Genomic DNA, 25,226 nt, shown 5'->3' on the forward strand with positions numbered 1-25,226 from the left:
CCCCATTGACACCATTTTCAAGCAGTATGAGCACACAGTGCAATTCTAATTCCTCACACAAATATTTTCTTGGCTATCAAAATATATAAAATGAATGAAAAGATATTCTGTAAATTGTTCACTTCATAAGTAATTGATTGCAAATTTAGAATTAAACAGACCTAAGTGTTATGGATTTGGTTCCAAATCAGAGGGTGGTGTTGGGTTTACATTGCTCACAGGAACAATGTAACGGGGGGGCTACTGTGCAAGGAGGTATGGTGAAAGGATATCATCTGTTGCATTGCTCCCCTATATTTATAATGAGAATTGGTCAATCATGTAATAAATACATAATCTCTAACATTCTACTGTCCAGACTATATTTTATAATTTAAAGGGTGGAAACAAAATTGCTGCACTTTGATCAGCAAAAATTATAATGATCATAAAAGTTTAGTATAATTTGTTTTCAAATACTCCCAATTATTTGTACAAGAATGTTTGATCTTGTTTGGTCCATTTTGGAGTAAAGGTTTAAAGTAGGAATTAAAAAAGAGATGACAATAAACTTGATAATTGATCAGAACTTGAACCAATTCTGCTTCTTCCATAGGCAGAGAAAGCTGAAGGTTTCCTTAGTTTACCAAAGTTCAAGATTGATCAAGGAACAGAGTGCAAAAAGAAACAGTAAGTAATGTAGTAATTAAATGAACAATCAATAATCACATCAAAACTTTACTATCTGTTCAACACATTCTTGCACATTTATAATGCTTTTCATATGATGAAGCATTCCATAGAAGAGATTAGGGAACAGGGAAAGAGGTGAGGGAAGATAACAGGAGACATTTCAAAATTGAAGTTTTTGAGAAAATCTTTGATTAAGAAAGAGATGATAACATAGCCAGGTTCTGAATGAAAAGATCAATCTCTGAAGGTTTCTGGTCTATTAAGGATCTCCCACCAATGAAAAGGAGATTTTGATGACTGTTGGAACAACAGAAACAGTCTTAAGGTTGAAGAAGATTACAAATGTTATCAAATGCAATGAAGGGATATATTTTGAATTTGTAGTGCTCAAAGCATTGCATGATCACAGTTTGGTGAGAGCAGAAATGCAATTTTGAAGCAGAGTTTAGGGCATTTCTGAAATTGAGGTTTATCAAAGGTAGCATTTGACAGAGGGATTAGTCTTTTGAATAAATTAAGTCTAGACAAGATGAAGATATAAATTCAAGTTTTGGATCTGTTGATGGTTTGAAAGATAAAAGGAAGATGCAGCACGAATTAATGACACAGGCTTATAATAGAATGAGTGAGAAAGATCATCAGCCAGAGACATTTTTTCAGAAGTAAGATGCTTTGGTGATGGAACTGATGTGAGCATTTGGAAGTATCTTCAAGAGCAAACAGGAAGTTGAGATTGAGCATGAGTCAGTCAAGGTGAAAAACATTGTACGAACGTAAGGAGAATGTTCTGGCTAATCCACAAGATGCTAATGGGCAGCAGTAGCCCTGGGATCCAGAATGATGGTTGTGGGGAGGTTAACATGACCTGACTCAATATTTACAGTTTGCCACTAAGGGCCATGTAAACAGTCCAGGAAGGTAATGCGGATGAATGATTGAACATGCTAGAAGTTCATATGAGTGAGAATAAAAGACTCAGAGAAAATATACTGAGTGCAATGAACACGCTGAAAATAGTTAACTGCTGATCAAGACAGAAGGAAGAACTTGTGTTTTATATAGCTGCCCATCAGATTCTCAAAGAACTTGTACTATTTTTAAGGAATTTTTGAAGGGCAATCACTGTTATTACGTTAGTAAATATTGCAGCCAATTTTCTCAAATCAAGGTTCTGAAAACAACAAAGGGAATGGATGACCAGTTGGTTTTGGTGGTATGATTTGAAATAGAAGTGTTGGCCAAAGCACCTTTCAATAGAGCTACATGTGGTATTTTCTGAGATGACCACTCCTGGTACTTTGTGGGATTTTCCACCTCAGCCAATATTTGGTACTGGGTTAGGATTTTTTGAATTAGTTTGCTGCCACCAATATTCCTTTGTCTTGGGCCTATCTAATAGTTAGTAGCAGGGGTAGACTACCATAGAGTATCTAAAGAGGGGACACTGTTTTTAGAAAGCAAGAAGATTTATGATGTGAAAAATATAAGCACAACTATATTTGATCAGGCATAATTACAAAGACTTTATGGAGCAAATCCAGATACATCTGTTCTATTTGAAAGCTAGAGTTAAGTCCTAATCTCCACCCACAGAATGTGTGTGACATCAGTAGAGTGGGTGGAGCCAAACTAAGTGGATCATTAACCCATTTAGAGCTATTACCTTTTACAACACAATGGATCTTATCAAATCACTTGAAAGTGCACTCTTGGATTTAATATTTCACCCAAAGGAATGCACTGTGTGGTATATCCTATGTAAATCAATGAATTTCTGTAAAGGAAATTGAACTCAAAATGATTCCAAATTCTAAAAATATCATTCTTGTAACTAAAACATAAGTTAAGTGTAAATTTCAGTAATCATTCAAAAGGCAGTGAATTAATATTTCTGCTCATTTACACCAGCAACTGTTCCCATTGTGTTGCAATCCTTCTGCTTACGTTGTTCATGTTTAATTACTCTAATGAGATTTTTCTTAAGTTCAGTGTCTTTTAATGAAACTAACAGTCACCTTTTTAGGTTGAAGTTATACCGTTACATTTTCTTGCCCAGTAATTACGTTGCCTTAGCTACATGAAGAAAGATAAATCTCAAAGTGAAACAAGGTATCATGTTACTTTGTGATCATATTCATTCAATTCAACAGCCTGTCGTGTTACATTTGGTAAATGTGAAATGCAGCCAAATTTATTTTGAATAATGAAGATAATTTTTTTCTCACATTTGCTGTTGATGTGTGAAAATTCACAGATTTAGAGCAAGCACTTAGAAGATTCTAGGAGGTTAACAAAGATTGCAGGCATTGATTTGATCTCTGTAGGACACTTTTGGCCCTTCATCAGCAAGTGCATACTCACCTTACGGGATTAGTAATTAATCATGTTCAGAGACCGAAGGCAATATGTTCGTCATTATTCATCAAGCTGATTCCTTCAACAGGACCTATCGAAACAATCGTTTTGTAAACTCTATCCATTTAAATATGTTGAGGAAATAATGTTATAAGAAAAGATGGCTAATGGAATGTTAGCTCTTATTTCAAGGGGGTTAGAGTATAAGAGTAATGAGTTACTGCAACTGCATAAATGATTTGGATGTGAGCATAAGAGGTACAGTTAGTAAGTTTGCAGATGACACCAAAATTGGAGGTATAGTGGACAGCGAAGAGGGTTATCTCGAATTACAATAGGATCTTGATCAGATGGGCCAATGGGCTGAAAAGTGATAGATGGAGTTTAATTCAGATAAATACAAGGTGCTGCATTTTGGGAAAGCAAATCTTAGCAGGTACACTTCATGGTAAGGTCCTAGGCAGTGTTGCTGAACAAAGAGACCTTGGAGTGCAGGTTCATAGCTCCTTGAAAGTGGAATCGCAGGTAGATAGGATAGTGAAGAAGGCGTTTGGTATGCTTTCTTTTATTAGTCAGAATATTGAGTACAAGAATTGGGAGGTCATGTTGTGGCTGTACAGGACATTGGTTAGGCCACTGTTGGAATATTGCAGGCAATTCTGGTCTCCTTCATATCTGAAAGATATTGTGAAAGTTGAAAGGGTTCAGAAAAGATTTACAAGGATGTTGCCAGTGTCGGGAATTTGAGCCATAGGGAGAGGCTGAACAGGCTGGGGTTGTTTTCCCTGGAGCGCGGAGGCTGAAGGGTGACCTTATAGAGATTTACAAAATTATGAGCGGCATGGATAGGATAAACAGACAAAGTCTTTTCCCTAGGGTCAGGGAGTCCAGAACGAGAGGGCATAGGTTTAGGGTGAGAGGGGAAAGATATAAAAGAGACATAAGGGGCAACTTTTTCATGCAGAGGGTGGTACGTGTATGGAATGAGCTGCCAGAGGAGGTGGTGGAGGCTGGTACAATTGCAACATTTAAAAGGCATTTGGAAGGCTATATGAATAGGAAGGGTTTGGAGGGATATAGGCCGGGTGCTGGCAAGTGGGACTCGATTAGTTTGGGATATCTGGTCAGCATCAACTGGTTGGATGGGAGGGTCTGTTTCCATGCTGTATGACTCTATGACTCTATGACACTATCGAATAGCAATGCTCAGGCTGCATTTCAATAAGCTTCCCAGCTCTTGATCTCAATTAGGCATCAGTGCAGATGTTGTACAGTGGCAAGTGGCTCCTCTGTGAGAAACCAGATGTGGTATACCTAGGCAAATCCAACAGGTTGGTTTAGACTGATCTAGATCTGGACTGCAAACGAAATGGAGAGAAAAATTAAATAGCAAGTCACCTAAAGCCAAGAATATATTATTTTTGTAAAATTCATCATAACATCTAAATACAATGAGTACAATCTGCCACTTCTGGGAAGCTAAGTGTTTCCAGGATTGTACATTCCAAGAATGACATCTTGTAGATAGTAAGAGTTGAGGAAGGTTAGAATGAGGCAGGAAATACAAGATTCTTCAGGCAGGTTTCATGGTGCTGTCAAAATGTACTTGGAATTGGAGACTGTTGGGAGTGAAGACTCTTTGAATGAATATAGTCTCGACCATGACACCAATGGAAAGGGGCTGCACTAGCGATAACAGCAAAGGTAGAAATGCTGCCATAGAGTCATACAGCACAGAAACAGACCCTTTGGTCTAACTTGTCCATTCCAACTAGGTTTCCTAAACTGAACTAGTTCCATTTGCCCAAGTCCGTCTAAACCTTTCCTATATACATACATATCCAAATGTCTTTTAAATGTTGTAATTGTATCCACCTCCACCACTTCCTCTGGCAGCTCGTTCCATGTTACCCCACAGGTTCCTTTTAAATCTTTCCCCTCTCACCTTAAACCTATGCCCTCTAGTTTTTGATTCACCTACCCTGAGGAAAGAATATTGACTATTCACCTTATTTATGCCTGTTATGATTTTATCAATCTCCATAAGCTCACCCTTCAGCCTCCTATGCTCTAGGGAAAGAAATTCCATCCTATCCAGCCTCTCCTTATAACTCAACCCATCCAGTCTCAGTAACATTGTTGTAAAACTTTCCTGTATCCTTTCCAGTTTAATATCATTATAGGAAATTCCAGAATCAGGATAGGCATGGACAGACATGCATTTTGATATCCGTCATCATGGATCCAATATGATATGTTACCTCCCTGGTGCCAGTGTAAAAGAATGTAAACAATTCTGCAGGGAGAAGGGACTGCATCATAAGTTGTAGTACCAAAGGGAATGCCCTCCCAGGACACTCCTGAGATGCCTTGGAACACCACCTCCATTTTCCAGGGACCCAAACACAGATGGAGAAGGTTGCACATACAACCTTGGACCCTCAGTAAGCCAGATACATCTAGGCCTCAGACAATGCGAGGATGCCTATCAAGGTTAGCTGGTCCACAAAGCAGCAGCATCTTTCAGCTAAGTCAACTACAGTTCCCCAAGGTGGCATCAAGACACAAGCTCCCCATGAGCATCATGTGGAGTGGTGCAGAGAACACTGAGGGTGTTGATCTTTGCTGCCATTTGAGGAACAAACATCTGAAAAGCCAGAACTTAAACAAGATGTTTGACATTTGGAATCAATTAGAATTATTTTTCTCCTCTACTCTCTGGAAAAAGTAAACACCCCTTGCAAAGTGAGGGTTCATTCATATAATCCTAAAAATAACTCCATATTGATGGTCTGGCCAGGAAATGGAGCAGGAAGCTATTGGTACAAGTGGAATGAATTAACTTACAATTTATGCTAAACAATGTAGTTTACTTCTTGAAACTTATAAACCAAGTATTCCCTTGAGCGTAAGAATGTCTCAGCACCTTCATAAACTTGTAGCTCTGATTGTTCACTTGACCATATGCAGCCATTTGTCTTCAAATCTAGCTGCTACCTGTTTCTGTCATTTGCCTCACTTTAATAGCACCCTGGCTTCCTCAGCATCCTCATCACCAGTGTTGCCTTCCATGACACCTATTTTTGAGCTAGGTTATGCAGGGTGCAACAAACAATCACTATTGTAGAGACTCTGTCCAGTACTGGAGTGCTCCTGCTCAGCAGTCCAGGAGTGGAAGCACATCTTCAAAACTCCAATCATCTATTCAATGATCGTCCTAGTGGATGCATGGGCTGTACTGCCCAGAATTGATCTGAGGGGTTCAAACTGGGCTCATTGGCCATGCATTCTGGAGTTTCTCCCTCGAAAACATGACAACCTTCAAGACTCAACATCAAGTTCACCCCGATGAAGAGTCATTCCTGATGATGGGCTTTTGCCCGAAATGTCGATTCTCCTGCTCCTCGGATGCTGCCTGACCTGTTGTGCTTTTCCTGCACCACAGTCTCGACTCTAATCTCCAGCATCTGCAGTCCTCACTTTCATCAAGTTCAACAATTTAAGAGCATGAACACCTTCTTCCTTGTTTATTATCTACCCACAGACCACAGGTCTTATCATGAAATAGGCTGCATTCAGCACAGCCAACACATTTTCAATTAATTTTGTGACCCACGTTATCACTTATCTACTATCAACAATCCCTTTATTTGCCGATCCCTTTTCTCTCCCATCTCTGTGGGCTTTGTCTCCTCCTATTTGCTCACTTCCTCCTCATCAGAGTTTCTTCCCCTCATTTCCCAGAATCCTTCCTGTGAGAAACAAAAGCTCACTCACTTTAATAATTTCAGTCCGAGACCAAAAATCTGAATCCGAGTCGTTAATTTGTACACTTGCAAGTGGGTGCCTTGTCTAATTGCCAGGTACGGCAATTACAAATGCACAGTAAACCCCAACAAACTCTTGCAATTTATACAGTTTTTTTCCCATATGTTTTCCTTATTCCATTGTTTGTTCCCTGCTTCGCTTACGTCACTCATTTCCTTAAGACTTATCCCACAACTGTTTATCCTGTCTTGTCCATGACAAACTCTTATCTCTGACTCCCACAAGGGTGTTCGACGTTAGTCTACTGTAGGTCATTAATTAGGCATATCTTTTCTTCTATCAGCATCTATTTCTATCCAGAGGCCACTTTGACCTCTTTAATTAGAGTTTGTTCCTGTGTCTCGGTGCAAGTGGGGAAAAAAGATGTTTTTCCTGTTTGCCCATACATCCACCATTGTTCTGTAATCACGTCTCATGCTAACATATCCTTTCTTTTTGCTGAATATATATTTTCTCATTCCTGTTCTGTATCAGAATTTATAGTTGCAGAAATAACATTAATTCATTCCATTGTCCTGAACAGACACACCATTTAAATTCCTTTCTTTTCAGTCTCACCCACCTTTATCTGAACCTTTTGAGTTGAGCTGTGGTCAGTGCAACCTGTGTTGCTGTCACACTTGGGCAGACTTGTTGACCCAGTCAAGATAGTGTTGTGTGTGGGGGGGGGAGGGGTGTAAGGGTTACAAGCAAGATCACATCTGACTGAGCCTTCTTATGAGCTGGTTGACCCAATCAGGCTTCAGCCTTTACTCTGCAAAGTGTTTGCGCAAAAGAAGCATCTTAATTGTGAAGCAGCTGAGTTACTCAAGACATTTGTACTCATCAGAGCTTGGATCAAGCAGTCTGCCCCATCAGGTACACTCGAAGTATGGTTGTGTTTATGAATTTATGTGTTTTCTGTTTTATTGCACGAGTGAGCATAATTCCAGTGAGATGTTAATAACATGCTGATGAATGTAAAACAGTTTGCTGACCATGATGGTCAGGAACGCCTACCCACCTGAAGAGTTTTGCGAACTTAATACCAAAGCTTTGACCAGTTGTCAGGTAACTGATTTTTTTGTCTTCTGCCCAGTTATGTTCCCCCTGCCTGCTCTTCTAAAAGCTAAGAGCGAAAGATTCCATTCAATTGCAAAGTTTTAAATTGTGTGCAAGGACAGACATGCATTCGGAATTCATGTACATAGACCTTTGAAGGTGGCAAGACATATTGAGAGAGGAATTAGCAAAGTGTAAGGAATCTTGAGATTCATAAATAGAGGCATTAAGTACTAACACAACATTTTAAGATAAATAAAGCTCTGGTTAGGCCACAACTAGAATATTCTGTCCAGTTTTGTTCACTGCAGTTTAGGAAAGATGTGGGGTTCCTTGAAATGGTGCAGGGGAGCTTTACCAGAATGGCAGCAGGCATGAAGGACTTTAGCTACACAGTTGTTTTCCTTTAAACAAGGAAATTGAAGGAGTTATAGTTAGAGTATAGGATCACAGCAGGTTTGGATAAGCCAGATAAGGAAAAGCTTCCCATTAGCTGATGGTGCAAGCACTGGAGGGCAGATAATTGATGTTTTGAGCAAGAGATGTAGGGGAGAATACAAAATAGAACTTCATTATATTCTGAATAGTGATGAATTAGAATGTACTGCCCCCGAGGTTGATGAAAGCAGAGATAACAAATGATTTCAAAAGAAAATTGAATGAGCATCTGAAAGAACTAACTTGATGATGACAGGGATAGACTAAGGGAATGGAACTGATTGGATTGCTGAATGGAACACTAACCATTGATTCAATTCATTAAACAGCTGGTTCTGGTACTGTGAATGACTAGGAAGAATGAAATAAATAACATGCACATTGCCAATACAATTACATGATTAAGCTAATAATATACAGGCAAAGTCAAAGTCTCACTTTAGATCAGCTTTTTGGACAAATAATTTAATAACATAAGGAGCTGTTAAAAAATTGTCAATACTCATGCAAGTATTTGAACTACAATGATCAGAAGTTATCAAAATCTCTATTCCAATTGAATCACTGACATTTTACACTACTGTTTTCACTACTCTTTAAAATAAATGCAAACATTTCTGAATCCAATGGTAACTGGGAGCAAAACATCCAGAAAAATCAGCAGTTTGACCTTTACAATGGAAATTTGTATTTATTATTTGTTTTCTATTCCCTTAATCAAGTGCAATAAAGGCAAGCCATCCACAATCCAAGAAGTTCTATTTTGCTGCGGAGAATGCTGTTGAAATGAACAAGTAAGTACTTGGTGGTGGGGCTGTTTTGTGTTTCCATTGCAGTGATGTTGATGTATTTTCCAGTTTCAATGTTGTTTATAATCAAGAGAGCAAACTGAAGGACCAAGACCCATATTTTAGGGCATCAACAAACCTGACATAACAGGGGAAAAAGGAAGAAGTAATTCTGTAATTCTAACTTGAGTGTTTGAAAACTAGGAGAGTGAAGTAGGAAATATAAAGCAGATTGGCAAGGAGGTACTAGGAAAGAATGAGTTTGAGTAGGGAAGAGAAGTGAAACTTGATTTCAACATGAGTGAAAATGTATTGGTCATATTATTAGTTACATCCTTTTCTCTATTGTCATTATTACGTTTCTTTTATTTCCTACATTTGTTATACCTGGCAATCCTGTATCCTGTGTTGCCATGTTTCAATGATTTGAAAATGAAATCTGAATTAAACGACCAACGAATAAATACTTCAGTACACTTCAGAGTGCCAGATTTTAAAGAGACCTAAATAGGATAATGAACTTTTGTTCTTCATCACCGAAAGTTGATACCTCATCTTCATGAAATATAGCTAACAGTCTTCTGTAACTCACATTAAAAAGTTATTGGCCCAAATATTATGATCAGATTTAAAAAAACACTTTTAGAGACTTCTGTGTTGGAGATTCCTGCACAGGGTCCTCCTGTTATAAATTTGTCCAGGAATCCCAAGTGTAGCATGTCATCACAGAATCTATGTCCCCTTTGAGAACCACCGGACAGTATTTGTACAGTTTCAATGTCTTCTAAAACTTTAAAATCTACTGTGAAGGGTTACGTATATAAGGTAAACATGAGTATAGCATGCAAGTAGATGACGGTGGTAAAGATGCTATGTGGGTAAGGTGAATTAGGTGCCAGGTTTACAAGGCGTGTAGAGTACTGAATGGGTGAAAGGCCAGGGATATGAGTAGAATACCAGGTATGTGAGGGCAAAAAAAATGCCAGGTGAACAAGGGGTGTAAGGTGCCACATAGATAAGGCTTTAGGGTGTCAGGTAAGGTGAGGGAGTAGAGTAAGGTGGGTAAGATTTCAGGGAAGTGAATGAGTGCTCAGGCTAAGTCAGGGCATCAGTTAGTGGTTGGGGTTCAGCTCAGAAGGGCATTGTGTCAGTTCAAAGGATGTATCAAGCCGATGGGGTGGAGGCAGGGGGGCAATTGGTGGATAGGTTCTAGTCATTTGAGGTTGAGTCAGAGGTGTTGGGCCCAGTGGGGTCAGGTCAGAGATGTGGTATTGGATGTTTAGGAAGTGAGGATTATTTTGTGGCAATTGAGTTGGGTCAGAGGGTGGTAGGTGACATGTCTCGAGGGTTCTCAGAGGTTGGGGGGGAAGAGTGTAGCTGGGTGCAGGATCAGTAGTGAATTTGGGTTCAATTGAATAGTCAGCCAGCAGTTAGAGAATATTTTAATCTCTCGAAGTTTTCCTCAGTAATTTTTAAGCTTAAATGAGTCTGAAGTTTCTGACATTAAGAGGTTTTTCATGAGGGTTCAAGATGCAGGGAAATTGCCTACCATAATTTTCAATTTTTCAAGCAATTTCTTCAGAGTCAATTTTGTCAGGGATTTGCTGTGATTCCAACATGTAATTCCTGTCCACACTGCTGGAATGCCATCAGAATAACTGATCCATTGTTTTTATTCCAGCCTTGTTAGCAAGTGATTGCCAGCACTGGGAACATAACTGCTGTTGATAATGAAAATGCTAGAGGACAGACAGTATCTATGTAGAAAGAAAGTGTTAATAGTTTAAGTCATCCCCTTTCATGAGAACACCAATCTTACCTTTACCCAATGGCTGCATGAATTCATTTTCTGGCAGGGATCACAGACCAATGTCCAGAAATTAAGACTTCAAGCTAAATTGCTTCCATTCCTGAAAAGAAGCAAGGATCTTTTTGTGTCAAATAGACTGGAAAGCTTTATTCACACCAGAATGAAGGTGCTACCTCCCTTGTGCAGATGGGTTATACTGACACTGTGACCTAGTGAAGCAACTCCAAATACATTACCCGACCATATATAGATAAGGATACTTGTGTAGCTGGAATCTGAAAACAGTATTGCCTACACATTCTAAAAGAATTGTTAAAGACTGGATAGGGAGAGTGATACTTGCATTTAATAATGAATAACTTTGGAAGATAAATTGGTAGTTTCATTGTCATTAGCAAAAAATGTACAGAGTTCAAGATGCATTACAGCAAACTATAACCATCATTAATCTTTTAGGTGGATCAATAAAATGGGTTTAGCTGCTATTGAATATGTTCTTCCAGCTTCGGATCCAAAAAATGGAGGTATGTGCATTTGTTGACATGAGTTGAGAACATTCTCTGAAATGTTCAGCTTGTCAGTCAAAGATTTTCAACAAACCACATCTTCTGGTGAATTCCTTCTCCCTGCAGAATGTTGGAGTGAGAGTGAACAAGAAGATGTGGACATTCCACCAGAGGACTCATCGTTATCAAATACATCCCAACTAGAAGAAAAGCAGGTAAATGTGTAGTACAACATAAACATGTGAAGAATCAGTGTACAGATTTTGTGGATAATTTAAATACTAAGATATAGAATCATAGAGATGGTAAGCACGAAAACAGACCCTTCAGTCCAACCCGTCCATGCTGACTAGATATCCCAACCCAATCTAGTTCCACCTGCCAACACCTGGCCCTTATCCCTCCAACCCCTTCCTAATCACATACCCACCCAGATGCCTTTTAAATGTTGTAATTGTACCAGCCTCCACCTAATTCCTCTGGCAGTCCATTCCACACGTACCACCCTCTGCATGAAAATGTTGTCCCTTAGGTCTCTTTTATATCTTTCCTCTCTCACCCTAAACCTATGCCCTCTAGTTCTGGACTCCCCAACCCCAGGGAAAAGACCTGGTCTATTTACCCCATCCATGCTCCTCATGATATTATAAACCTCTATAAGGTCACCCCTCAGCCTCCAACGCTCCAGGGAAAACAACCTTAGCTTATTTACCCTATCCCTGTAACTCAAATCCTCCAACCCTGGCAACAGCCTTGTAACTCTTTTCTGAACCCTTTCAAGTTTCACAATATCCTTCCAATAGGAAGGAGACCAGAATTGCATGCAATATTCCAACCAATGTCCTGTACTGCCACAACATGACCTCCCAACTCCTATACTCAATACTCTGATCAATAAAGGAAAGCATACCAAACATCTTCTTCACTATCCTATCTACCTGTGACTCCACTTTCAAGGAACTATGAACCTGCACTCCAAGGTCTTCCCTAGGACCTTACCATGAAGTGTATAAGTCCTGCTAAGACTTGCTTTCCCAAAATGCAGCACCTCGCATTTATCTAAATTAAGCTCCATCCTCCGCTCCTCAGCCCATTGGTTCATCTGGTCAAGATCCCGTTGTAATCTGAGGTAACCTTCTTCGCTGTCCACCACACCTCCAATTTTAGTGTCATTTGTAAATTTACTAACAATATCTCTTAAGGTCACACCCAAATCATTTACATAAATGACAAAAAGTAGTGGACCCAGCACCGAACATTCTGGCACTTCACTGGTCACAGGCCTCCAGTCTGACAAATAACCCTCCACTACCACCCTCTTGTCTTCTACCTCTAAGCCAGTTCTGTATCCAAATGGCTAGTCTCCCTGTATTCCATGAGATCTAACCTTGCTCACCAGTCTCCCATGAGGAACCTTGTCGAACACCTTACGGAAGTCCATATAGATCATGGTTACAGCTCTGTCCTCATCAATCCTCTTTGTTACTACTTCAAAATCTCAATCAAGTTTGTGAGACATGATTTCCCACACATAAAGCCACGTTGACTATCCCTGATCAGTCCTTGCCTTTCCAAATACATGCACATTCTTCCCTCAGGATTCCCTCCAACAACTTGCACACCACGGACATCAATCTCACTGGTCTATAGTTCCCTGGCTTGTCCTTACCATCTTTCTTAGAGAGTGACACCATGTTAGCCAACCTCCAGTCTTCTGGCACCTTACCTGTGACTATCGATGATATAAATATCTCAGCAAGAGGCCCAGCAATCACTTCCCTAGCTTCCCACACAGTTCGAGGGTACACCTAATCAGGTCCTGGGGATTTATCCACTTTTATATGTTTCAAGACATCCAACACTTCCTCCTCTGTAATCTGGACATTTTTCAAGGTGTCACCATCTATTTCCCTACATTCTATATCTTCCATATCCTTTTCCACAGTAAACACTGATGCACAATACTCATTTAGTATTTCCCCCATTTCATGTGGGTCCACACAAAGCCTGCCTTGTTGACCTTTGAGGGGCCCTATTCTCTCCTTAATTATCATTTTGTCCTTAATGTATTTATAAAAACCTTTTGGATTCTCCTTAACTCTATTTGCCAAAGCTATCTCATGTTCCCTTTTTGCCCTCCTGATTTCCCTCATAAATATACTCCTCCTGCCTTTATACTCTTCTATGGATTCATTTGATCTATCCTGTCTACACCTGACATATGCTTCCTTCTTTTTCTTAACTGAGGCTTTAACTAAAGCCTCAGTTTTTTTAGTCACCCAGCATTCCCTATACCTACCAGCCTTCCCTTTCACCCTAACGGGAATATACTGTCTCTGGACTCTCGGTATCTCATTTCTGAAGGCTTCCCATTTTCCAACCATCCCTTTACCTGCAAACATCTGCCCCCAATCAGCCTTTGGAAGTTTTTGCCTAATACCGACAAAATTGGCCTTTCTCCAATTTAAAACTTCAACTTTTAGATCTGGTCTATCTTTTTCCATCACTATTTTAAAACTAATAGAATTATGGTCGCTGGCCCCAAAGCGCTCCCCCATTGACCCACCTCAGTCAGGTAACAACAATGACTGCAGATGCTGGAAACCAGATTTTGGATTAGTGGTGCTGGAAGAGCACAGCAGTTCAGGCAGCATCCAAGGAGCAGCAAAATCGACGTTTCGGGCAAAAGCCCTTCATCAGGAATAAAGGCAGAGAGCCTGAAGTGTGGAGAGATAAGCTAGAGGAGGGTGGGGGTGGGGATAGAGTAGCATAGAGTACAATAGGTCAGTGGGGGAGGAGATGAAGGTGGCCTTTGGAAGTTTTTGCCTAATACCGACAAAATTGGCCTTTCTCCAATTTAAAACTTCAACTTTTAGATCTGGTCTATCTTTTTCCATCACTATTTTAAAACTAATGGAATTATGGTCGCTGGCCCCAAAGCCCTCCCCCATTGACCCACCTCAGTCAGGTAACAACAATGACTGTTGTTGGTCCATCCCTGACCATGTTGGTCCATGTCAGGGTCCATCCCTGACCTCCGCCCTCCTCCCTGACCTATCACCTTCATCACCTCCCCCACTCACCTATTGTACTCCATGCTACTTTCTCCCCATCCCCACCCTCCTCTAGCTTATCTCTCCACGCTTCAGGCTCTCTGCCTTTATTCCTGATGAAGGGCTTTTTGCCCGAAACGTCGATTTTGCTGCTCCTCGGATGCTGCCTGAATTGCTGTGCTCTTCCAGCACCACTAATCCAAAATCCACCTCAGTCACCTGCCCTGTCTTATTTCCCAAGGGTGGGTCAGGGTTTGCACCTTCTCTAGTAGGTACATCCACATACTGAATCAGAAAATTTTCTTGTATATGCTTAACAAATTCCTCTCCATCTAAACCCTTAACACTACGGCAGTCCCAGCCTATGTTTGGAAAGTTAAAATCCCCTACCATCTATTATTTTTACAAATAATTGAGATCTCCTTACAAATTTGTTTCTCAATTTCCCTCTGACTGTTAGGGGGTCTGTAATACAATTCCAATAAAGTGATCATCCCTTTCTTATTTCTCAGTTCCACCCAAATAACTTCCCTGGATGTATTTCTGAAAATATCCTCCCTCAGTACAGCTGTAATGCTATCCCTTATCAAAAGCCTGACTTCCCCTACTCTCTTGCCTCCCTTTCTGTCCTTCCTGTAGCATTTGTATCCTGGAACATTAAGCTGCCAGTCGTGTCCATCCCTGAGCCATGTTTCTGTAATTGCTATAATATCCCAGTCCCATGTTCCTAGCCATGCCCTGAGTTCATCTGCCTTCCCTGTTAGGCCCCTTGCATTGAAATAACTACAGTTTAATTGATCAGTCCTACCTTGTTCTCTGCGTTGTCCCTCCCTGCCCTGACTGTTCCCTGACTGTTTGGCTTGCTTCTTTTCTCAACTTTTAGATTAGATTTTTTTTTAGATTACATTACATTGTGGAAACAGGCCCTTCGGCCCAACAAGTCCACACCGACCAGCCGAAGCGCAACCCACCCATACCCCTACATTTACCCCTTACCTAACACTATTTAGCATGGCCAATTCACCTAACCTGCACATTTTTGGACTGTGGGAGGAAACCGGAGCACCCGGAGGAAACCCACGCAGACACGGGGAGAACGTGCAAACCCCACACAGTCAGTTGACTGAGGCGGGAATTGAACCCGGGTCTCTGGCGCTGTGAGGCAGCAGTGCTAACCACTGTGCCACCATGCCGCCCACAAACTGTACCAGCCTCAGACTGATCTCTTTCCTCATTAACTTCCTGGGTCCCACTCCCCATCCCCCACCTTACTAGTTTAAATCCTCCCAAGCAGCTCTAGCAAATCTCCCTTCCAGTATATTAGTCCCCTTCCAATTTGGTGCAATCCGTCCTTCTTGTACATGTCATTTCTATTGCAGAAGAGATTCCAATGATCCAAAAATGTGAATCCTTCTCCTATACACCAGCTCCTTAAGCCATGCATTCATCTGCTCTATGCTCCTATTCCTATCCTCACTAGCATGTAGCACCAGGAGTAATCTAGATATTATTACTCTCGAGGACCTCCGTTTTAAATTCCTGCCTAACTCTTTCTGTCTTCTCCCTTCAGAATCTCAACCTTTTTTCTTCCTATGTCATTGGTTCCAATGCTTACAATAACCTCCTGCTGGTCCCTCGCCCCCTTGAGAATTCTGCAACCTCTCTGAGACATCCTTGATCCTGGCACCAGGGAAGCAACCCACCATTCTGATTTTTCGCTGCTGCCTACAGAAATGTCTGTCTGTGCCTCGGACTAGAGAGCCCCCCTAACACAATCAATCTCTTGGAACCCGATATACCCCTCATTACATTAGAGCCAGTCTCAATACAAGAAACATGGCTATTCATGCTGAGACTGAATCCCCTGAGAATCCATCACTCCCTACATTTTCCAAAACAATGAACTTGTTTGAAATGAGGATAGCCACAGAAGACTCCTGCACTATCTGCCAACCTCTCTTTCTTGGAGTTAACCCATCCATGCGACTGTATCAACAACTTTTCTCCCTTCCTAAAACTGCCAGCTATCACACCCCATTGCTCTTGTAAATTCCTCATTTCCTCTGACTGTCGCTCCAACAATTCCGTTCAATCTGATAGGATTCGCAACCAATGGCATGTATTGCAGATATAATCCTCAGTAACATATAAACTCTCCCTAAACTCCCACATCTGACAAGATTATATCACTCAACCAAGGGACATTTTTGCTTCTTCCAATCTGCAGATCCAGAAAATAGCCCCATCTTATTCCTCTACAAAATACTGCTCCAGGCTAACTTAATAGCTATGGCTTATATTTTAGGTTTAATCAAAAGACATCTCTCAATAAAACATATTATCAAGAAAGAACCCACTCTATTCATTTCTGCAGATTTCCCAAGGCCACACTTCAAACTATTCACTTATCTGTGTCTGTGCTGTGACCGCTCCCAAACAGGTTCCTCCAAGATCAGTAGCGAATTTCACTGTTTGATAATTTTGCCAGATGCGCTCCGATATCCAGCGATATATTAATTCAACAGCAAAGGCAGTAACTGCGCAGGTTCACTGCTCTGTCAGTTAGCAGTGTGGGTTTCTTTCTTTCTTTCTCTCGCTCTCTCTCTCTCTCCCCTGCACTGACCTCTCCATGTGCTGCTTTAGTTTGTTCCTCTCCCATTTAAAAGTGCTGTTGGTTTGACTCTTTTTTTTCTCCAAAGTTCCAAAACAATGCAACAGCATATAAAACAGTAATGCTGCTCCTAGAATTCAAGGAAATCACCTTCAACACCTAAAATATCTCAAATAAGAAGCAGCCTGTTACAGCCAGAAATCTTTCCGGCAATCAGTTGGATTTTCATTTTGTGGAAGTTGTAGAAGCCTTACTGCTATAATTGCTTTAAAGCTTTGCCATTGTCTTTTTTTAAGTTATATTTCTTGGCATTTGTCCAATTTTTGGTAAGACACTATCAATTTGCCTGAAAACAAATGTTAATTACTTCTATTGTCTTTTTGTATTTGAGATTAATGCATGCTATTTGCCCTATCCATGCCTCTCATGATTTATAAACCTGTATAAAGTCACCCCTCAGCCTCCAAAGCTCCACGAAAATAGCCCCAACTTGTTGAACCTCTTCCTATAAGTCAAACTCTCCAACCCTGGTAACATCTGTGTAAGTCTTCTTTGAACCCTTTCAAGCCTTACACCAGAATTGAATGCAGTATTCCAAAAGCAGCCGAATTAATGTCTTGTACAGTTGCAACATGACTTCCCAACTCCTATACTCAATGTACTGATCAATAAAGGCAACATACCAAATGACTTTGTCACTATCCTGTCTAACTGGGACTCCACAGCCAAGGAACTATGTCAGCTACAAATTTAGTAAAGCAAATCCATTAGTGCCTTGTCATAATATCTTCCAAGCTCATTGAGTTTATCTGGAATCTTTTAATGCTCATCTGCTGGAAAAGAGCATGTGAATTATCCTGTAATATTGATCTGTGGTTGTGATGGTTTAAGTGCTATGCTACCAAAAACAATACAGCATGATGGTCATAAAGTTTTTGAGTCATCGAGTCCTACAGCATGGAGACAGGCCCTTTGGCCTGTCTATCCACCCTGAAGCCATTTCCCTGCACTTGGTCATATCATTCTAAACCTTTCCTGTCCATGTATTTGTCCAAATGGTTTTTAAATGTTGTTAATGTACCCGCCTCAAACACTTCCGCTGGCAGCTCATTCCATATGTATACCACTCTCTGTGTAAAAAGGTTGCTGCTCAGGTTCCCTTTTATTCTTTCCCCTCTAACCTTAAACTGATGCCCTCTCGTCCTTGATTTCCCAACCCTAAGTAAAATACTGAGTGCATTTACCCTATCCATGCTTCTCTTGATCATATTCTCTTCAATAATATCCCCGTTGGTCTCCCACGCACTAAAGAAAAATGTCCTAGCTTGTCCAATTTCTTCCTACAACTCAGACCCTTGAGTCCTGGCAACATCCTTATAAGACCATAAGACATAGGAGTGGAAGTAAGGCCATTCGGCCCATCGAGTCCACTCCGCCATTCAATCATGGCTGATGCGCATTTCAGCTCCACTTACCAGCGTTCTCCCCGTAGCCCTTAATTCCTCTAGACAACAAGAATCTATCAATCTCGGCCTTGAAGACATCTTCATTGAGTTGTAGAAGAATACAATCCCAGTATCCTCAGCCGTTCCTCATATGTTAGACCTGTCATTCCAGGGATCATCCGTGTGAATCTCCGCTGGACACGTTCCAGTGCCAGTATGTCCTTCCTGAGGTGTGGGGACCAAAACTGGACACAGTACTCCAAATGGGGCCTAACCAGAGCTTTATAAAGTCTTAGTAGTACAACATCTCTGCTATATTCCAACCCTCTTGAGATAAGAGACAACATTGCATTCGCTTTCTTAATCACGGACTCAACCTGCATCCTTGTAAATGTTTTCTGCACTCTTTCCAATTTAATAACATCCTTCCTATAGCAAGGTGACGAAAACTGAACACAATACTCCAAGTGCAGCCTCAACAACTCCAACATACTTCCCAACCTCTAGACTCAATGCCCTGACTGATGAAGGCCAGTGTACCAAAAGCCTTCTTCACTGCCCTGTCTATCTGTGGCTCCACTTTCAGAGAACTGTGCACCTGAATTCCACATTCCCTCTGTTCCGCTACACTCGTAAGGCCCTACCATTCACCATAAAACCCCCACCTTGATTCAACTTTCCAAAATGCACAGCCTCTCACATATCTATATTAAACTCCATTTGTCATTTTTCTGCCCACTTCCCCAGCTGATCAAGGACCTGCTGCAATTTCTGATAACTTTCCTTACTATCCACAATACCTTCTATTTTAGTGTCATCTGCAGACTTACTAACCATGCCTTGCACATTCTCATCCAAATCATTGATATAGAATACAAACAACAATAGGCCCAGCACCGACCCCTGAGGCACTCCACTTGTCATAGGCCTCCAGTCCAACAACATAGTTCCACTATTACTCTCTGCTTCCTATCCAGGCAATTGTGTATCCAATTTGTCCGTTCCCCGGGATTCCATGCAATATAACCTACCATGTGGAACCTTATCAAAGGCCTTACTAAAATTCTTATAGACATCTACCACCCTGCCTTCTCTGGTCACTTTATCAGAGAATTCGAACAAATTTGTGAGGCATGATCTCCCATGCACAAAGCCATGCTGACTATTCTTAATCAAACCCTGTCTTTCCAAATGCATGTATAACTTATCTCTCAGAATCTTCTCAACTAACTTACCTACCACAGATGTTAGGCTTACTGTTCTATAGTTGCCAGGTTTTTTTTGTACCCTTGCTTAAATAAGGGTACAACATTCGCTAGCCTCCAGTCTTCCAGACCTCACCATGTCTAATGATGATGCAAAAATATCAGCCAGGGCCCCCACAATTTCTTCTCTAACTTTCTTGGATAAATCTGGTCAGGACCAGGAGATTTATCCACCTTCACAAGCTGTAATACATCCAACACCTTCTCGACTGTGATATGGGCAGTCTATAGTAATTCATGAACTCTCAGAGAGTCAAGCACAGGCAGAGGTTATTTTACCAAGATCTTGTGATATTGCTAGTTCTACATGTATGAAAAGTATTAGTTGTGTTTTCCCACCAGAGGTGTATTAATTCAGTATTTATGTTGACATTTCCAAACACCTAAAAGGAGGTGCACTCCATACTTTGACACTGTTAGTGTTAGACTGGATAGTATTGTGATTTAGGTATCATCACTCTGCTAATAAATGTATTCTTGTGTGTGATCAAAGACATTCAATCTGTGTGAGGTAGCATTGGGATTGTTATTTGCATTGGACAGAGGTGAGGCAGACAACACTGGATGTTCCTATTCCCCAGGAGCATGAGACACACCATGTAGCCAACATGTGCACAGAGTAACAGTTTTAAGTATTACACCTTCTGTTCCAACTGATCTGAACAAGTTAGAAATCTACATGACACAAATTACTGCAAACTTTATTGAACTTTCACTGTTCTATTCTAGCATTTGGTATTCATTGCACTAAATATGATGAGAAATGTTGAAGGTGCTGAGTCAAAACGCGTGGCACTAGAAAAGCACAGCAGGACAGGCAGCATCTGAGAAGCAGGAGATAATCCCTTCATCAGCTTATGCCCGAAATGTCGACTTTCCTGCTCCTCAGATGCTACCTGACTTGCTGTGCTTTTCCAGTGGCACACTTTTTGACCCTGATCTCCAGCATCTGCAGTCCTTGCTTTCTCCTATGTTGGAGGTGCTGTCTTTCAGAAGGGACATTATTTCTGTAGTTGAGATGGATGTGAAAGATACCACTGCACGATTTAAAAAAGAGAAGGAATTTATTTCTCTTGATCAATGTTCCTCCTTCAGCCAGATTAATTAGTCATTCATCAAACAACCTTTTGTTAGGTGCTACATTTCGTTTAATAATGTTCGTGTGTGTGAAAACTTAGAGATATCTTTGAAAAATATGCAGTTAACTATGGTAGTTATTCATATATGGTAGTTTTCATATATTTCATACATGGAAACTGGCATATATTCTCAAAATCTTACATTGAATGTGATAGAGAATAAATAAAACTTATGCTTTTCTAATCCTGCAGGCACCCTCTATTCCATCACTAACTGTGTCTGGTGAAACATCAAGTGCTTACTCTTCACCAGAAAGCTCCAGGAGATCAATTGCATCTGAAGCTTCATCATCACAATATTCTGATCAGGGGCTTGCCTCTATTAATTCCTTCAGTTCTGATTTTGGGGTTCAGTACTTTACATCTGCTTTGCAGCCCTGTGTGGGATCTTCACAGCAAGAAATATGTGAACCTGCACAATCTGACCAAAAAAGGATTACCACTGGATCACATGAGAACTTGACTGCAGAAACCCCACAGTTCACTCCTACTGGAGAAAATACCAGGACAGCAGAACACTTGACAGCTCTAACCACATCTGTGAGAGGTAAGCATGTGCATTTAAAACAATATATTTTCAAAAGACGTTTCTTCCTTTTTGTAGAGACTAAGAATCTCTTGGCATCCAATGCACCAAGATAGCCTGACTGAGTGAATCTAGAATATGAGTGTTGAAAGGGTGACAATGATTAAGCAATCACTGCTTCCATCGATAATCATGATTTGGAGATTCTGGTGTTGGACTGGGGTGTACAAAGTTAAAAATCACACAACACCAGGTTATAGTCCAACAGGTTTAATTGGAAGCACACTAACTTTCAAAGTGACGCTCCTTCATCAGGTGGTAGTCCCTGATGAAGGAGCGTCGCCCCGAAAGCTAGTGTGCTTCCAATTAATCCATTGATAGATTTTTAATTCATCAGCCTTTCAAGCTGTCTGGGAAGGGTGATTGTAACACTTCTATGACTAAGATCAGTTAAACAAACAAAGAGATAGAATTGTCTTGAAACTTTCCGGTTTCCTTGGTGTATATCATTTAAGTCCACTTTAGACACTTATCCATCTATCAATGATGTGCTCAATTCATATCACCAACATCATTTCAAATGATAGCAGCACAACTGCAATTGGGAGCACAGCATGTGGGAGTTACAATAAAGCTGAAAGTGCTGGAGAAACACAGTAGGGTTTCTGGCAGCATCTGTGGAGAAAGGAACAAAGTAATGCTTTGAATTTGTTATGACTGTTCCTCAGAATTTCCAGAAAAAAGCAACAGGCTCCACAAGCTCCTTGGTACTTGAAAAATGGTACAAGGTTGGAACACAATACTTTGTGTACAGAAAATGGGTCTTTGCATATAAACTTATGTCACTTTGTGCAAGCATAAATGAGCAATAAGCATACTGAAAATCGTTCAGTTGGGGTTCCAAATTATAGAATCACATCTTAGAGTGGAGGTTTTGATCAATTTTGCAAGTGTGGGGTGGTTGGGAACAATCTGCATTCTTCTTTTGTGAACAACTGAAAAAGCGTATTGTTTAATTTGGTCAACAAATCACTGGAATATACAGCATACATAGGTCATTAGAGGCATTCTGGATGGAAACAGACCGTTCTGTCCAACTCATCCATGCCAACCAGATATACTAAATTAATCTAGTCCCATTTGCCAGCAATTGGCCCATATCCCTCGAGACTGTTCCTATTCATATACCTATCCAGATGCCTTTTAAATGTTGTCAATTGCTCCAGCCTCCACCACTATCTCTGCCAACTCATCCCATACACACACCACCCTCTGCATAAAAAAGTTCCCCATTAGATCCCTTTTAAATATTTCCCCTCTCACTTTAAACATATCCCCTCTAGTTGTGGTCTCCCCACCCTGGGGAAGAGACCTTGTCTATTTACCCTATCCATGTTCCTCATGATTTTATAAACCTCTATAAGGTCACCCCTCAGCCTCTGATGGTCCAGGAAAGAAAGCCCAGACTATTCAGCCTCTCACTATAGCTCAAACCCTTCAACCCTGGCAACATCCTTGTAAATCTTTTCTGAACCCATTCAAGTTTCACAATATCCTTCCCATAGCAGGGATATGGCAGAACTGAATGCAGTATTCCAAAAGTAGCCGAACCAATGTCCTGTACAGTCGCAACATGATCTCCCAACTCCTACACTTAATGTACTGACAATAAAGACAAGCATACTAAATGTTTTCTTTACTATCCGATTTACCTGCAATTCTACTTTCAAGGATCTATGAACCTGTCCAAGGTCTGTTTGTTCAGCAACAGTCCCCATGACCTTGCCATTCAGCGTATAAGTCCTGCCCTGATTTGCCTTTCCAAAATGCAGCACCTCACATTTATCTAAATTAACCTCCTTCTGCCACTCCTCAGCCCATTGATCCATTTGATCAAAATGCCATTGTACTCTGAGTTAACCTTCTTTGCTGTCCACTACGCCTCCCTTTGGTGTCATCCGCAAACTTACTAACTGTACCTTCCATGTTCACATCCAAATCATTTACGTAAATGATGAAAAGCTGTGGACTCAGCTCCAATCCCCCTGTGGCACATCACTGGTCACAGGCCTCCAATCTGAAAAGCAAAGCTCCACCACTACCCTCTCTTCTATGGCTAGTTGTCCCTGTATTCTGTGTGATTGAACCTTTACAACCAGTCTACCATGAGGAACCTTGTCGAACGTCTTACTAAAGTCTGTATAGATCACGTCCACTGCTCTGCCCTCATCAATCTTCTTCGTTACTTCTTCAAAAACTCAATTAAGTTAGTGAGACATGATTTCCCACATACAATGCCATGTTGACTATCCCTAATCAGTCCTTGCCTTTCCAAACACATGTAAATCCTGTCCCTCAGGAATCTCTCCCCCAAAATTTGCCCATCAGTGATGTCAAGCTCCCTCGTCTATAGTTTCCTGGCTTTTTCTTACCACCTTCCTTAAATAGTGGCACCACGTTAGCCAACCTCCAGTGTTTCGGCACCTCACCTGTGACTATCGATGATCCTAATATCTGAACAAGGGGCCCAGCAATCACTTCCTTAGGCTCCCACAAAGTTCTAGGGTACACCTGATCAGATCCTGGGGGATTAATCCACTTTTATGCATTTTAAAACATACAGCACATCCTCCTTCATAATATGGATATTTTCCAAGATGTTGCTATTTATTTCCCCACATTCTGTATCTGCCATATCCTTCTCCACGGTAAACACTGATGCAAAATACTCATTTAGTATCTCCCCCATCTGCTGCAGTTCCACACATAGGCTACCTTGCTGATCCTTAAGGGCCCTATTCTCTCCCTAGTTACTCTATTGTCCTTAATGTATTTGTTGAATCCATTTGGGTTCTCTTTAATCCTATTTGCTAAAGCTATCTCATGTCCCCTTTTTGCTGTCCTGATTTCCCTCTTTAGTGTACTGTTACTGCCTTTATACTCCTTGGGATTCACTCAATTCCTGCTGTCTATATCTGACATATGCTTCCTTCTTTTTCTTGACCAAAACCTCAATTTCTCTAATCATCCAGCATTCCTTACACATATCAGCCTTGCCTTTTACCTTAACAGGAACATACTGTCTCTGGACTCTTGTTATCTCATTTTTGAAGGCTTTCCATTTTCCACTCGTCCTCTGCCTCCAATCAACTTTTGAAATTTTTTTTGCCGAATACCATCAAAATTGGCATTCCTCCAATTTAGAACTTTAACTTTTAGATCTGGTCTATCCATTTCCATCACTATTTTAAAAGTAATAGAATTGTGGTCACTGGCCCCAAAGTACTCCCCCACTGACACCTCAGTTACCTGCCCTGCCTTATTTCCCAGGAGTAAGTCAAGTTTTGCACTTTCTCTAGTAGATATACAGAGGAACCTCGATTATCCAGTATCCAATTAACTGAATATTGGACTATCTGGCAAGACCGCAAGGTCCTGATGCTTGACTTAACTATGTTATCCAGCATTCGATTATCCGGAATGCGATTAACCGAATGAAATACTCCCCTCCCATGTTCTTCGGAAAATCAAGATTCCTCTGTATCTACATACTAATCAGAAAATGTTCTTGTACACACTTAACAAATTCATCTCCAAACAAGCCCTTAAAAATATGGCAGTCATAGTCTATGTTTGGAAAGTTAAAATCCCCCAGCATAGCCACCCTATTATTCTTACAGAAAACTGAGATTTCCTTACAAATTTGTTTCTCAATTTCCTGCTGACTATTGGGGGGAGTGGGGGGAGTG

General features: G+C 40.8%; 1 protein-coding gene across 1 annotated transcript in view; it reads left to right on the forward strand.

Moving 5' to 3' along the window:
* ipcef1 (interaction protein for cytohesin exchange factors 1) overlaps window positions 1–25,226 on the forward strand; it is a 158,825-nt gene that overhangs the window by 101,909 nt on the left and 31,690 nt on the right. Inside the window, exons 5-9 of the mRNA XM_043696126.1 lie at window positions 596–669; window positions 9,057–9,128; window positions 11,389–11,456; window positions 11,565–11,653; window positions 21,144–21,498. Of these exons, the coding sequence (XP_043552061.1) occupies window positions 596–669; window positions 9,057–9,128; window positions 11,389–11,456; window positions 11,565–11,653; window positions 21,144–21,498 (658 nt within the window). The remainder of the gene's footprint in view (window positions 1–595; window positions 670–9,056; window positions 9,129–11,388; window positions 11,457–11,564; window positions 11,654–21,143; window positions 21,499–25,226) is intronic.

The sequence above is a fragment of the Chiloscyllium plagiosum genome, chromosome 9, assembly GCF_004010195.1.
Source record: "Chiloscyllium plagiosum isolate BGI_BamShark_2017 chromosome 9, ASM401019v2, whole genome shotgun sequence".
Taxonomy (NCBI): Eukaryota; Metazoa; Chordata; class Chondrichthyes; order Orectolobiformes; family Hemiscylliidae; genus Chiloscyllium; species Chiloscyllium plagiosum.